We start from the raw sequence: 17,285 nt of genomic DNA on the forward strand, positions 1-17,285 counted from the left end.
TATATTATTGTTTTTGTTAACTGAAAATTACAGAACAGCAACATACTAGAATCAATACCTATCGTGAAGTCAAGTAAATATATATATTCAGCTTTTAGTTATTAAAATCTAGGTAATACATTTTGTAATTTAGAAAAAAGATCTACTTAGTCTCTGTATCTCCAGACATTATTGTAAGGCTCCTAATGATTGCAACCATCCATACACTTTTCTAGAAGAGCTCAACATCTTCAATCATCTGAGTATGCATTCCCTCTTTGCCAAACTGCATCTATAAAGAAGGCTACAATGGCAAACAGAAGTCAAAAAAAGGTGAATTTCAAAAGTTAAAGGCACAGATCAAACCACTTCTGGAGATAATATAAGTGGTAATTTATAAGGGTAAATTCTATTATCTGGAGATAACATCAATGACCTAGACTCCTTGTAGCCTTTATAATATAGAAAATTGCAAATTATATTAAAAGACATAGTATCACAATTCATTTTTTATATGTTCTAAATATTTGGCACAATGCGTAACTTGTCTTTAGAAATGACTAAATAATGACTTGATAATGTATTTTCAAAATGATTACAAAAATGTCAGGTTGTAGAGTTTCATATCCATCTGCCTTCCATTCTCACTACCCTTCTTTCATATTTCCCAAATTCTATTTTTTCTTACTGAAAACGTGGATCACTCTTCTTTTTTACTTTAATGCCAAGTAAAAAGTAATCACTAATAATATATGGCTACTATTAAAAAAAAAACACAAAAAAACCAAAACATCAATTTAGCTGTAACAGTCATAGCTTTAGGGTATTTTTAGGAGATATTCCCAGAACAAAACAAATTCGAACACTCATATTTCATACAATAACGTGATGCTTTTTTTCAGATTGCTGTTTACCCCAAAACTGTTGCAATATACATTTTTAAAAACAGTATTTTCCTCAATAGTCACAAAGCAAAACAAGAGGCTGAATACCCACCATCATTACAGAAACAATGATTGTATACTTTTAACATAATATTCAGGTATTTTTTAATGACTATCTTATACCAATTTTTAATTACATATACTAAATGTATACACTTACTAAATGAAAAATATATTGGTTCTACCTACCTACCTACTACTTTTAATACACAATACAGTAACTTGTGTCTTTTGCCTAATAGCACAATTTATAAGGACAGGAACACAAAAGATATGTTAGAGGTGAAGAAAGTTATCAGAGAAATTTTCTCAGCCTTAGTTTACCATCCCTTTACCTCTCCTTTATGCACATACTGCAATTTGCTGGTCCTCTGTTATTCCTCTTTCATCCTATTCCTACCTAAAGACCTCTCAGGCCTCAAGGCAAGGACAAGTATTCTGTATTATTTATCATTGCTAATGAATTAGCTTAAATTACAGGTCAAAAAAAGAAGAAACGCTTGAGGTTAAGAAAGATACACAGAAACCAAGGGAGAGTAAAGGAAAAAAATATGGAGAGTGGTTTTACCCCATCAATCGTTATCTGGCAACTCTGGAGCAGAGATTCCTATCTGGACTTAGTATCATTAATATAGGGTCAAAAATCAAGAGTACAACTCTCCAGTTATCAGGCTTTATGACTCTACTTTTTTGGAATAAAACTCAATTTTATCTCTAAAACATTCCACTCCAAAGGAGAAGAGCTTATTTCACATCTGCATGTATACTAGAAGAAATGGCAAGGCTTGATTTACTTTCTGTGGAAGAACCAGGGGACAAAACCAATTTTTCCTGTATTTGTACTCATGATTCCCCTTGTCTCCTCTGCTGCCCTACATAAAGACAAACTTCCCAGGACACTGAGAGATTATACAGAGTACAATCATCTGATTTAAAAAAAAAAAAAAAACAATTTTATAGCTTATATCCCTCACTCTCTCCACTCCACCCTCTCCAAACACAAACAACAAAGATCAGTGTGTTGAGTTTAGCAAAGAGAGTAACTAAAGAAGGTAAAGTGAGGGCTCAAACACTTAATATTTTAAGTTAAAATTCTAACATCATAACATCAAGGTGTCAATTCAACTTTAAACCCATTTGGGAAAATTTAAGCTATTAACTTAAAAATATGATAGTACTTCTTTAGTAACTTTAACCTCTTTATATTCTCTTAATTGCTCATGCTAACAACTTTATTGCATACTACTGCTTCTTATAAGAAGTAAATCCAGGGACCATTCCATTTAATCTTAGACATAACATTTACTAGTTTTCCAAGCATGACAGAAATGGAAAAATATATATATATTAGAACAAGAACAATGTATGTTAATCTCCACAATTTGTGATCCTTCTGTGAGCAGTGTCTGATTCTATTAAAATTAACAAATTTAAGTTCAGTCCTATGCTTAAGAAAAAAAAAAACCCTAATGAGACTAATTTACAAAGTATACAAGAATATAATTTTATAATAAATCTTTCCAGTGTCTGCTATAACCACATTACATGAAATGTTTCCCTTCACAGAAACTCAGAAGGACAACTCTTATAAAATGGAACAAACTTTTCTGTGTTCATCTCTGGCAAGCAATGAATAAATACAATTTGCTCACAAAGGGTTTAAAAGTGCTGCCCCAGGAGAATAAACTACCCACTGACATGCTGTATGAATGAGTCTTGGCCAGTGGCAACTCTCTGGGACCTCTTCCTTTCTTCTCACACCAGTGAAACCATCTCACATAAAGTCTAAGAGAAAACTAAAGCCATTGCAGAAGTGAAACTCAGCATGCTCCACTCAAATACTTCTAAGGTAACCACTCTAAAGCAAAATCAGCAGAATTCATCTCTTTTATCCAAAAAAGTTCCCCCCCAAACAACAATAACAACAACAACAACAAAAACAAAAACAAAAACAAAAAAAATCCAACAAACCAAAGGCAAATGCTGTTGTTCAATCATCAGAAAGACTTACAGAGGCAAAAAAATATGACAACAGCAGTAATTCAAGTAAAGTATATGTGAAAATTAAAACACGCCACTTTCAAGTTAAGACAAAAAGTGAAGGGGAGCTATGATCTTTATAACAGAGTCAAAAAGCTTAGGCATTATCACCAAATGTTAATTCACTTTACAATCATCAATGAGACTATTGTATATATTTTTGCACCTTGCGCTTGTAAAAGCAGATAAAATATTTAATATGTAACTTTACAATGTATTTTACCAGCTCAGCATACAGGTTGTATATAGATTATATCAAAGTAGTAGACAGTTAAGGGGCCTGTGCAAACCCTGCAAAAATAGTACTTCAGGTATCTGCTACTTAAAAAAAAAGAAAACAAAAACACTTTGCTGTTCAGAAGTGATACAATTCAAACTACCACAAAATACAAAGGGCTGCAAAAATGTATACCATTCCAACAACATATATAAGTTATTAAATAAAGATCTGATTTAAAAGAATATAAATGAAGCCTTTAAGTAGGTCTTTTCTACATGCATATTATTCCTTATTAAAGAAAAAAGTATGTAAAAAGGCCATTGGTAATTGCTTTGTTAACATTTGTAGAAAAATGCCAATTCTCTGGTCACAAACTCCACTAAGTTTATTTAGCACTTAAGGTCTCTGCAGTGTTATAAATGTAATTTAAAATACTGTTAATTCTATAATTCCATTGGTAAAATAATGTGACTTGGAATATGGCAGTCTTCATGTTGAGGGCAATGATCCACAGTTTGTTTAATTTCTTAAGTGTGAACAGTTATCCAGAAGAACAGCACCCTCCACCACCGCTCTGGGCTTGAGGTTCATCATCAATAATCTGTACACCTCGCCTTGCAGATCCTGGTTGACTAGAGCCATTGCCTTTTGCTCTCTCATCCACTTGTGCTGTTTCTATCATCCCTGAGAGAGGGAGGAAACAGAAATTATTTAGGACCACAACCTATGAGTTTCCTCTTTCTGTAATTTCAGTATACCACCATGACAGCCATTTCTGACTTTCAACCAACAAGGAAGCTAAATATAATAAACATTTTGTCAGCTCACTAAACAGCCTTTCCTGAAAGTTATAAATAGTTAATAGCAACTATATTTGTCCAGTTGCATAATGGCCACAGTGATATCAACAGAGAGAAAAGTTTCTGCTTTGAACAAATGACTGTATACAAGTATAATCCTTAAGATTTTCCAAATATACTTAGCAATCTGTCAAAGAAGTTCAAATTATTCTATGTACAACTAGTAGTTAGGGGAAAAGATTTATTCTTCAACTAATAATGTAATACTTTTATATAGTATTTGAAAGAATGAAAGAGTTTAAGATGAGGGAGGAAGAACAAGCTGTAGGACCCATGCTATGTGACTTAAAGATACAGCAGAAAGTTACTCCAATAGAGAGTGAGATATTGGGGAAAGGAGAGCTCGAAAGATCAATGAAACTAGTAATACACTACATGTTAATTAACCAAACTTAAATAAAAAATAAATAAATACAGATCAATGGAACAGAGTCCAGAAATAGACCCCCATTTATATGGTCACTTGATTTTTTTTTTAAATTTTTTAAATTTTTATTTATTTATTTATTTTTTAAAGATTTTATTTTTATTTATTTGAGAGCGAGACAGTGAGAGAGCGCGTCAGCGAGGAGAAGGTCAGAGGGAGAAGCAGACTCCCCATGGAGCTGGGAGCCCAATGTGGGACTCGATCCCGGGACCCCGGGATCATGACCTGAGCCGAAGGCAGTCGTCCAACCAACTAAGCCACCCAGGCGTCCCTGGTCACTTGATTTTTGATGTATATGTCAAGATTATTCAATGAAGAAAGATTAATCTTTTTAAGAAACAATATTAGAACTGGATATTTACATGTAAAAAATGAACCCTGATTTATTTTTATCTCTCACTATATATAAAAATTTAAAAATGAATTATAGACCCAACCAGAAATTTCTAGAAGAAAACATAGGAGGAAATCTCTGTAGGAAAAAAATCTTTGTGACTGTGAATTAGGCAAAGATTTCTCATATAAAACACACAAAAAATGAATCATAAAAAATTGACAAATAAGACCTTATTAAATAAATTTAGAACTTCTGAAGACACAGTTAAAAAATGAAAAAAGAAGACAAAGATTGGGAGTAAATATTCACAAAATACATATCTGAAAAGATGAAGAAAGAAAAGAGGGAGTCCTTAGAACAATAATTCTTAAACTTGGGTCCAGAGACTGCCCTTGAACAACGGTTTCCAAATTTAGGTGTACAGGAAAATCCAGTAAGATGAAATAAGAAACAACCACAATGTTTTATAAAAATGTACAAAATATATTAGTATTTGTATATGTTCTATATATTTTAAATAAACATGAGAAATACTCAAATTTTTTTCTATAAAACCGTGAGATTTAGGGGCATCTGGGTGGCTCAGTCAGTTAAGTGTCCCTTTCTTGATTCTGGCTCAGGTCTTGATCTCATGGTTGTAAGACTGAGCCCTGTATTGGGCTCCATGCTCAGCACAGAGTCTGCTTAGGATTCTCTCTCTCACTCTCTCTCCGCCTCTCCCCCTGCTTGTGTGTTCATGCACACTCTCAAATAATAAATTAATAAAATCTTAAGAAAAAAAAGATGTGGGGCGCCTGGGTGGCTCAGTGGGTTAGGCCTCTGCCTTCGGCTCAGGTCATGATCCCAGGGTCCTGGGATCGAGCCCCACATCGGGCTCTCTGCTCTGCAGGGAGCCTGCTTCCTCCTCTCTCTCTCTCTGCCTGCCTCTCTTCCTGCTTGTGATCTCTGTCTGTCAAATAAATAAATAAAATCTTTAAAAAAAAAAAAGAAAGAAAAAAAGATGTGAGATTTATAACATGTCTAAGCTATAGCTCTAGACCCTTGGTACTCCAAGTATGGTCGTAGGACCAGCATCATCACCACATGCGTGCCTGTTAGAAAAGAAAAGCTGAAGCCCACACCAGACCCACTCTATCAAATATACATTTTTACAAGATCTCCAAGTGATTGATAGGTATGTACAAGCAATGAAAACAGAAACAAATTCCCAAATTTCAGTGTGCATCACATAAGGAAGGATTGTTAAAACATAGATTTGGCACCACCTCCAGAAGTTTTGACTCAGTTGTTTTGGGCAGGGCACAAGAATCTGCATTTCTAATACATTCTCAAGTGATGCTGATGCTGCTGGTCAGGGGACCTCACTTAGAGAATTAAAGCTCTACAAGAATTATGAATGATCTTCAGGTTTTGGTAAAACTGAAATTTACTCCAAAGTTTATGTATATGTACATTTTCCTAGAGATAAAAACCAGTTTCATCAAATTCTCAGGAAACTATAAGATCCATAAAGTCAAGGAATATAATTTTATAAAATCATTTCAATCTATTATTCCATAGACTAGGGTTTTCCTAAGTATGGTTGGTATATATGCTATTGGTGATAAACATTTTCCTCTCTTTTAAAAAACTTTCTACTATGAAAAACTTCAAGTATATATAAACATAATGAAAATCCATTATGTCCATCACACAATTTCAGCTATACTAAGCAAGCATCCCTAGCATTATTGAGAATCAAACAGTAGACACATAATTTTATTCATAATTTTAATATGACCTTCAAAATATATGGACTCTTTTTTAAAAAATAAGACCTTTTTAAAAAAGTTTAACCACAACACCATAATCATACCTTAAAAAGTTTATGATAATTTTTAAAATAAAGAATAATGCAATTAATTTAAACTAAACAAACAAAAAACATTTCACCTATTTCTCACACCCCCAAACCCTGCCTATGGCAACTACCAACCTATTCTCTGTATCTATGAGATCGGTTTTATTTATTTATTTTTAGATTTCACGTATAAGAGGGATCATAAGTTATTTATCCTTCTCCGATTTATTTCACTTAGGATAATGCCCTCAAGGTCCATCCATGTTGTCACAAATGGCAAAATCTCATCTGTTTTTTTGGCTGTATCGTTAGTTTCATATAGCACACTTGTTTATTTTTGCTTTTGTTGCTTTTGCTTTCACTGTCAGATTTTAAAAAATCATAGCTAAGACCTATGTCAAGGGGCTTACTGCCTATATTTTCTTTTAAGTGTTCTATGGTTTTAGGACTTAGATTCATTTAAGTTCATTTAAGTTAATTTGTAACTTAATCCACTTAAGTTACTTTTTGTGTACAGTATAAGATAGTGGTCCAGGTTCATTCTTTTGCGTGTGGTTGTCCAAATTCTCCAACACCATTTATTGAAGAGACTGTACTTTCCCTGTTGTATATTCTTGGCTTTTCTGTCCTAAGTTAAATGGTCATATATGCATTGTTTTATTTCTGGGCTCTGTATTCTGTTCCATTGATCTGTGTGTCTATTTTTATGCCAATACCACAATTTTACTCTAGCTCTGTAATACAGGTTGAAATCAGGAAGTGTTGTGATGCTTCTAGCTTTGTTCTCCAACTCAAGACTGTTCTGGCTATTCAGGGTCTTTTATGGTTCTATACCAATTTTAGGATTTTGTTCTCTTTCTGTTAAAAATGCTACTAGAATTTTGATAAAGACTATGCTGAATCTGCTTTGGGTAGTACGGACTTTTTTTTTTTTTTTTTTTAAATTTGAGGGAGAGACAGGGGGGGGGGGAACACAAACGGGGGGGGGGGGGGGGGCGAAGCAGGCTTCCCGCTGAGCAGGGAGCCTGATGCGGGGGCTCGATCCCAGGACCCTGGGATCAGGACCTGAGCCAAAGGCAGATGCTTAACAACTGAGTCACCCAGGCGCCCCTTAACGTTGAAAACATCTTAAACTTGATCTCATTGTAAAACTCAACATTATTACTCCCCCACTAAAGTTTTATGGTTTTGATTTCACATTTTACATCTTTGCATCTTATGTATCCCTCAACTAATTATTGTAATTATGGTTATTTTTACTACTTTTGTCTTCTCACTTTCATAATAGCTTTATAATCAATAATATACTCCCTTTACTAAATATCTGCTTTCCAGTGAGAGTTCTCCTCTCAAGCATGTTCTAGTAACTAATTAGTGCCCCCCCCCTTTTTTTTTCCAGGGAAAAGAAGTTCCTTTAACATATCTTTAGGGAAAGTTTGGTAATGATGAACTTTAGCTTTTGCTTGTCTGGAAAATTCTTTATTTTTCCTTCCCTTCTGAATATAATTTTGCCAAGTTGAGAATTCTTGGTTGCTAGTTTTTTCTTTCAGCACTTTGAATGTATCATATACATCACGCCATTCCCTCTGGCCTGGGAAACTGCTGCTGAAAGATCTGCTGATAATCTAATGGGGGTTGGGGTCCCCTTTTATGTAACAAGTTGTTTTTCACTTGCTGCTTTTAATAATCTCTCCTTATCTTTCGCTTTTGACATTTTACTTACAATGTGTCTTTGGTATGGATCTTTTAGGTTCCTCTTATTTGGAACTCTCTGGGCTTCCTGGGCTTGGATGTCTGTTTCCTTACTCAGGTTGGTAAGTTTTTAGCCATTATGTCTTCAAATAAGATTCTGCCTCTTTCTCTCTGTCTTCTCCTTCTGGAATCCCTCGGATGCAAATGTTGGGCAGTCTGATGTCATCCTGTAAGTCACTTAAACTATCTTCAATTTTTTCATTTTTTTCTTTTTGCTTTATCCCTTTCACTCTTTTCTTCTTGCTGCTCTGATTGGGTGAGTGCCACTGCTTTGCCTTTGAGTTGAATGCTCATTTCTTCTGATTCATCTAGTCTGATATTGAATATCACCACTGTATTTTTCAGTTCATTTACTGTATGCTTCAGCTCTGTGACTTCTGCCTGGTACTTTCTTATATTTTCCATTTCCTGTTGAAGTTCTGTGTTCACCTAGTCTTCTCCCCAATTCAGTGTTCAGTGATCATCTTTATAACCGTTACCTTGAATCCTTTATCAGGTAAATTACTTATTTGTTTCATTAAGGTTTTTTTCCCCAAGGTTTTTATCTTATTCTTTCATTTGAAACATACCCCTCTGTTTCTTCATTTTGTGTGACTCTCCATGTTGCTTTCTATACAGTAAATGGAACAAGCAGCCTATCATATTTTTAATAGCTCCCAGTAGTTAAGGATGTCCTAAGACCTATCAGTGTCCCAAAGGGGAGGACCTTAGCACCTAGATGTAGGGTGACTGGAAGCCCAATCTCTAGGCATCAGCTTTCAAAAGTATGCAAATATAGGGATGCCTGGATGGTTCAGTTGGTTAAGCTTCCTACTCCTGGTTTCAGCTCAGGTCGTGATGTCAGGATCATGGGATGGAGCCCTGTGTGGGGCTCCATGCTCAGGGGCAAAGTCTGCTTAGGATTCTCTCTCCTTTCCCTCTGCCCCTCCCTCTGCTCGTGCTCTCCCTCTCAAATCTTTTTAAAAAAAGATGACAGGGCGCCTGCGTGGCTCAGTGGGTTAAGCCTCTGCCTTTGGCTCAGGTCATGATCTCAGGGCTCTGGGACTGAGCCCCACATCGGGCTCTCTGCTCAATGGGGAGCCTGCTTCCCCCTCTTTCTCTGCCTGCCTCTCTGCCTACTTGTGATCTCTCTGTCAAGTGAATAAATAAAATCTTAAAACAAAAACATAAAAACCCAAAAGTATGCAAACATATAGTCCTACAGGACTGCAATCATAAGCCCCACTGGCCACTAAAGCCAGGTGATCTGGATGTATCCCCCGGATAGCAATCACAAAAATTAGGGCTCTAGAAAAATGGATAAGCTCTTCCTAGGTGATAGGAGCAAGCTAGAACAAGGTAAAAGAAGAGCACCAAGATGGTGCTCACAGCCTACCGTCCTTGAAAGCAGCTCCATAGGTCACTAAATATGTCTCAAACTTGAAACTTGGCCCTCAGGCCACAGTCATGATGACTAGTTAACAGGCCTCCTTCACAGAATAATTGAGCTTGTGGCTCTGTTGCTTCTCGCTGTGCCCTGTGGGTGGTAGCTGTTTAAAAACTCTTTCTCTGTTGGTTACAGTCCCATGGGACCCATGACCATAAGCCCCACTGGGCATCAGAGCCAGCTAATGTAGAGGTGTCCCCTGGCAGCAGTCACAAAAACTGGGGTACCAGACAGGGGGTATGAGCTCCTCTCTGAGTAACATCAATTATAGTCCAACGGGACCAAGAATACAAGCTCCCCTGGCCTCTGGGCCAGGTGATCAAGATGTATTTCCTAGGTGTAGCTGCAACAATTGGGCCACCAGATATGTGTGAAAGCTTCCCTCTGGAAGATAATGGTGCTCTGGAGCACAACAAAGGGTGAATCCAGCAAAGAGAGAGCATGAAGATGGTTCCTGCCAGTCTCCAGCCTGGGAGAGTATTCCATCAGCAGGCTCCTGGATATTAAGTCAATAATAGTACTGGTAAATCATAAATGTGGTCATTAATTGAGACCATAAAACATCACTTAAAAAGTATTACCAAAATTTTTAAGAGAACAACTTCTAAATATACAAAATCTGAGTATACCTACTTTTACAAAGGTCAAGAAAGAGTTCCTCAATTCCTTTGTTCTGTTTAGCAGAAGTATGATAATGTTTTGCTCCTACAGATTCTGCATACCTTAAAAAAAAAGTAACATCAGTGATACAAAAAAATTTTCATGTTTTTGTCATAACTGCTTTTTGTATTTTTTCAAGTAGCAATTTTAGTGACTCATTACTAATCAATCCACATTTAGTGAAATTAAGATACACTGAACCAAATTTTAAATGAGAACATAAGGATAAGACTTGAAATTTTTAAGTTAATTTGGAACCCAAATACTTTAATAAGTTCTTGTGACTCACTATTTGACTATATAGGTTTTTTTTGGTATCACTCTTCACATTTTCTACTGAAATCAAAAAGAGAAGTGAGAATGGAGTATTTTTAGATGTTCTCAAAAGTCGACAAATTACCAACGCTTCACTGAATCCAATAGATCATTTTATATTAAGAGGTTGGAGTAATACCTAAATGGTAAAGCACACTGTGCAAAGAGAAAAACTTCTACTAGGGAATGACTAGATGGAGGGGGAAAGGAAGAACACTTACGATTCTGCTTCTTGAATGGAAACGTGTCTCTCTTTTTCCAGATCTATTTTATTACCTAGTTTCAAAAAGTAAAAGTGCCAATTCTTAATATTGATTCATTTTTATAACAAAACAACGCCAATTCTAAACACACAACTGCCATTTTAATTACCTGGAAAAAAATAATACAAATCCCCATCATGTCCTAAAACTACAAAGTTAAACCCTATGATAGGAGGGTTGATCATTACAGTCACAATATATGCCTCGACCTCCTCAAATGGCTCAATGCATATCCCTCCTGAAGCTGCAGCCTTTGTCAGAGAAAATAACTTTTCCAAAGAGATGGGCACTATTCTTTGATTTAGGATATAATGGAGACTAAAAATCACTTGGGAACCTAGGAATAAACTATGATTCTTAGCCAAATGTAAATGGTCCCCCATCAATATATAGCCAGTCAATAATTAAGCAAGGCTACCTTACTGTTCATGAAATACAATAGGCTAGACTCTTGGACTCTAAGGGTATTTTGGTTTTGTAACTGATAAGAACTGGTTAAATAAAGCATTTAGACATATGGCCTTTTAAGCACTTCACTACCACAAGGAGAGGAAACTGTACTATTTAGCAATATGAGAGAACATAATACATGCACATCATACAAATTTAAAATTACTGAAAATAAGTTTGGTTTTCTTAAACAATGGGATAAAACTGAGATAATGCTAAAAACCCACCAGAATAAAAGTGAAGAAACTGCAAAATGCAGATTCCTTATTAAATACAAGGTAGAGGTTAAGGTGAGTTGGCCGGGCACACAGGATACTAAAGGTAAAGGAAATAACAGATCGAAAAAAGAGAGAATGCCCTAAGGAAGAATATTTCAAACAAATATTTTCATTTCTATTATGATTTATGGGGAAAGGGGGGAGAAAACTTTGTAAATAAGGTCATCTTTTCTTAGGACCTTACAGAATCTAGAAGACAATTTCAGTTAAGTATTGAAGTAAGCACCCAATTAAAGATCCAATGCTTAGAACTGAGAAGTACAGCCTAGAGATTGTATATATGGAGGAGCGTAAATAATCTGAGCACCCAAATGTTGGCGGCTACAGTACCTATGTGACACCACAGCCAAAGCATGAGAAGGAAACAGACTATATACTAAAGCTCAGGGATTACCAACAAATTCAGTGATGAGTTGTTCCTGCTTTGAAGAGTTATCTGTATAACTCAGCAAGAAAGACATATCAGTTCTAACTTCCTACATTATATCTGTCAATAAAATTTTAAATTTGCTAAATACTACAGCCAATACATCTGACAGTCACCTGAAAAAAAAAAAAAAAAAGCTGTTTATACTATGAAGAATGCAAAAAGCACCACCTAGTGGCCAGTGGTTCCAACAGAGGCACAAGGGGAGACTTAACAATTAACTAGAACACTAGGAGTTGTTTTTCTCAATCTCTAATGTCTCTGCTTTCAAATTCTTCCAGAATTATGAACATCCATTTTTTTTTAATAAGGACTGAGAAAGAATTTGAGTAATGTCTTAAATGAATATTTGGGGAAAATTATTCAGACACTGCTTTCTCATCTAATAGCATTCTAAATTTACCTAACTTTAATAAATCTAGTTATCATTAAAATAGCTAAATTTTTTAGTAAGCTAATTATAATTTAAAACAAAATAATTTTACCACTATTTCTTTTGACAATCAGTGTCCATAAAGGGATTAATAATGCAGATTAAGTCATAAAAAACTGCATTTTGGAGACTGACATCTTTCCAAACTCAAAACCTTTTTAGTGCCTATATCTCTTTTAAAAGCAAGACATATAAAGGATTAAGGCTTTGAGGCTCGTCTATTTCAATGCTACTACCCAGTTATATAGGGAACTTTCTAATAGGATTGAAACACCTGAAAACAAGGATTACCACCAAGTATAGTACTATGAAGATTAGGGGCGAAAACTGGCTGAAGCTATTGGAGAGGAAAGGGAAAAGCCACTGTGTTGCAAATAGTAAAAACTTTATCTTCTTTATAAATACACATTTGAATTAAAAATATGAAAGGGATATACCCATTGCTAAGGACAGATGGCCTAATGGCAATAAAGGGCTAGAACCCTATTTTGGTTAGACTGTATGGTTGGTGTATGGGCTAGTCAAAAGAAGCTTTCAAAGGCTTTCAATCTGATAACGTTTGTTTTTATGGCCTGGATCACTTCATAACTATATAACCTGGGGGGAAATTACTAACCTCTCAGTATCACTCTACACAAATGTAGCTAACAAACTTAGCATGGTTCATATGAAAATATGATAATGTAAAAGACCTAGCATATAGTACATGCTCAATAAAGAGCAGTTATTAATATCAGCTGTATTCATCACAGTGAATGATCAAATGGAAAATCAGTATTATTATGAGAAAATTAAAGCTCACACATTTTACTACCACCTTGCTACTTCATCTAGCTAATTTGGTTAATCCAACACTCTAGGAAGTCCTCCTTTAACTTCCCTTCCCCCTAAATTTAGTTAGGTTTGTTTTAGTGCTATCAGAACATTCTGTACTTCCCCCTTCACAGCATTTACTGTAATATATAATAGCCTGTTCTTCTCCCTCTCTCTACTCAATAAGCTCTGGGAAGACAAGGACTATATCTATTTTGTTCACTTATTCTTTTACTACACTATTCCCAAAACTGGTATAGAGTAAGCATCTATAGTGCTGGTTAAGAATATGGGCTTAAGGGGTGCCTGGGTGGCTCAGTGGGTTAAAGCTTCTGCCTTCGGCTCAGGTCATGATCCCAGGGTCCTGGGATCGAGCCCCACATCAGGCTCTCTGCTCAGCGGAGATCTTACTTCCTCCTCTCTCTCTCTGCCTGCCTCTCTGCCTACTTGTGATCTCTGTCTGTCAAATAAATAAATAAAATCTTAAAAAAAAAAAAGAATATGGGCTTGATATAGCAGAAAGACTGAAGTGAAAATCCCAGGTCTACCTCTAACTAGCTATGTACTTTGGGAAGTGTCAAGCTCTCAGCCCACTTCTCATGTGTGATATGGAAATGGCAGCAATACCTTCTTGTAGTGCTGTCAGAAGACTTAATGAAAGCATAAACACATAGTTCTTAGAACAGTACCTAGGACTCAATAAATGGTAACTATTATTTATTTATTTTCTAAATATTTTATTTATTTGACAGATAGAGATCACAAGTAGGCAGAGAGGCAGGCAGAGAGAGAGGAGGGGAAGCAGGCTCCCTGCTGAGCAGAGAGCCCGATGTGGGGCTCGATCCCAGGACCCTGGGATCATAACCTGAGCCGAAGGCAGAGGCTTTAAGCCACTGAGCTACCTAGGCGCCTGGTAACTATTATTTAAAATAGGTATTTAACAAACATACAAATGTTAAGGACAGACTGGAAGCAAAATACCAAATAAAGTAACCACAGCTAAGAGTGCTAATTAATGGACTAACTAAAACTGAGAGGAAAAATCTCTGTTAGCAAAGTATAGGGTTCTCCATTATTGGTTAACACATTTTAAGTGGTTTAGATAAGGACCTAGAAGGTTAAGTATTTAATTTACATGAAGAAGCCATCAAACATAAAGATTCAGGAACATTATATGAGTTGAAATTCCTACACTTAAGTTTAAATAACTTAATTATATATGAAAAAGATGGGGGGGAATGGCTGGGTGGCTCAGTCGTTAAGCATCTGCCTTTGGGGAGCCTTGTGACGGGGCTCCCTGCTCAGCAGGAAGCCTGCTTCTCCCTCTCGCAATCCCACTCCCCCTGCTTGTGTTCCCTCTCTCTAGTCAAATAAATAATAAAATCTTAAAAAAAAAAAAAAAAGTGATGGGTGCCTGGGTGGCTCAGCGGGTTAAGCCTCTGCCTTCAGCTCAGGTGGTGGTCTCAGGGTCTTGAGATCAAGCCCCACATCAGGCTCTCTGCTCAGTGGGGGGCCTGCTTCCCTCTCTCTCTGCCTGCCTGCCTCTCTGCCTAGTTGTGATCTCTCTCTCTGTCAAATAAATAAATAAAATCTTTAAAGAAAAAAAAATGAGAAAAGCTTGACAGAAAAGCAATACTTATAAAAAAGTAATTCAGATTTTTGTTAAGTATAATCTATGTAAAAGAGACACTGTGACGTGGCTGCTAAAAAATGTATGCAATCTTGGGCAGTGTTGGTAGAAAGATAATGGGAGAATTTTAAAAAGAGAGCCATTTAAGGAGACATTGGCTCAACAAAGTTTGGATTCTAGTATTCAAGTGTAGAAGACATATTTATACACTGACATAAACCTAGGAAAAAATAATCAGGATGGTAAAAATGTCTACAAGTAAGACCAAATGAAAAAACAACTGAAGACTAGAGAATGTAAGATTTCAGGTGAACCATCCAAATGTTTGAAAGGTTGTCTTATTTAGAGGAAAAGGAACAAATATTTGTCAAATGCCTTCTTTATGCCAAGTGTTTTCCAAGTTATTATTTAACTTTCATTAAATTACACAGAATCCTGGGAAGTAGTGTTATTATTTTGAATTTAGTAATAAAACAGAAGAACAAATAAACACTGTACTACTATAAAAAATAGGATGAAAATCAGTATGTGGAAAAAATAATGTAACTGCCTATCAATAACAAAAGGATAAATTCTGGGATATTTATAGAATAAACTATTAGAGAGCAAAGAGAATAAAATGAACTACAACTATATACAAAAACATAGAGGAATCCTGCAAACATAAGGTAAAGCCAAAAAAAAAAAAAACAGATTCAAGAGTTCATACTATACAATTTCATTTATATAAAATTCAAAACAAAACTGGTTCATGCAGAAAAATGTCAAGGCAGTGTCTGGAGGTGGAAAATGGTGAGGGGAAGGCAGCTGGGATAAAAAAGAAACACAGGTGAGACCTGTAAGTTACTTTGTGAAATTTTCCTTTTGTGATAAAAGGACTCTCAAAATTCTTTCAACAATGAATTACAACTAAAATTCCATGTCACACTTGCCAATACAAGTGAGAACTTTTTAGTCTCTATACCAATCATTAATAAACATTATATAACATTAAATGAGGATTATCTGACCCTACTTGAGGCAGTAAGCTACCACCAAAATTTCTAACCTTCTTATAATATGAACACAAAAAATATACAGTTCAAATTAACTATTCATAAGCTTTATTTATCCAGCTACTTTCTTTAAATGTTACTTTGTAACCTGGGTCAAGTAACAAACTCTTGAGCTTTCTCTGACTTTAAGTATATTTAGTCATTTCTTTCCCTCTTCTGAGAGATAACCAGAATCCCAAATAATCAAATATTTAGTCATTCACCTACTGTTACTACTTCCATTCCTATTAATCCCCAGATACCAGACAAAGCCAGGCCAAACTCACTGACTAGCTACAGCTTTGGCCCAAACTCCCATGTGGCCTACTACTCCAGTTTTCCATTCTGAAATACTCCGGCCATCTAACTTAACATCTAGCAACTAAACTTACAAAGTAGGCCAGATAATCTCCTTGGTCTCTTCCCCCCAGGCACACACCCTGATCTAGAACTATAGAGTTTGCCAATCTAATGGTGAGACAATATAAGAAATGTAAACTCTAGTTTAAAAAAAGTAATTCTTAAAAGTCAAATGTGCCCACATTGACCATTCCATTCTAGGTCCTCCACTAAAGCTACCCTGATTTCTTCTAGGCCATTGTTATTCTACCAAGTCATGCAGAAAGACAGAAAACAGCATGAAGCTACTCATCATAAGGATTAATAACAAAGCACAGGAATCAATAACTTCAATTCCTACCCCATCTCTGATAGCTACTTGATATTGTACAAGTAATCAAGTATCTCCAGGACTTAGCTTCCTCTCATCAAAGCCCTCATAAAATTATGAGGATTACATGAAAAATTGTCTAAGAACAAAGCATAGTGTCTGGTATACTCTACTGCTCAATAATTAGTTCTTATATCATAGAAATAATAATCTAAAGAAAAAGGGAACCAGAGAGAAATTCCAGAAGTCCAAGAGTGAGTTCTAGAGTTCTTTCACCCTTGTATCATGATTTGCTCATCCTCAAGAGTCAAATTTGTCCTTAATTCAAAAATGTGTATAGTTAAATGTATAAAACAAGAATACTAGCCTAAATCATTAGTTTTCGTTTTATTTAAAAATAGTTCCTAAACTCTTTTTTTTTCTAAAGAAAATCTTATGATGGAAAACTAAAGATCAAACTGAAGCAAGTCTGGGAGTTGAAAGTTTA

At 35.7% G+C, this 17,285-nt stretch overlaps 1 protein-coding gene across 1 annotated transcript in view; it reads right to left on the bottom strand.

Annotated features, from left to right (window-relative positions):
* Positions 1-2,895: 2,895 nt before the first annotated feature.
* The window catches only part of RAB21 (RAB21, member RAS oncogene family), a 31,399-nt gene continuing 17,009 nt past the window's right edge, over positions 2,896-17,285 (bottom strand). The window contains exons 5-7 of the mRNA XM_032854788.1: positions 11,022-11,076; positions 10,459-10,547; positions 2,896-3,867 (exon numbers count right to left, since the gene is read on the bottom strand). Of these exons, the coding sequence (XP_032710679.1) occupies positions 3,725-3,867; positions 10,459-10,547; positions 11,022-11,076 (287 nt within the window). The 3' untranslated portion in view covers positions 2,896-3,724. The remainder of the gene's footprint in view (positions 3,868-10,458; positions 10,548-11,021; positions 11,077-17,285) is intronic.

This window comes from Lontra canadensis, unplaced genomic scaffold, assembly GCF_010015895.1.
Source record: "Lontra canadensis isolate GAN:19392208 unplaced genomic scaffold, GSC_riverotter_1.0 scaffold9, whole genome shotgun sequence".
In the NCBI taxonomy this organism is placed as follows: Eukaryota; Metazoa; Chordata; class Mammalia; order Carnivora; family Mustelidae; genus Lontra; species Lontra canadensis.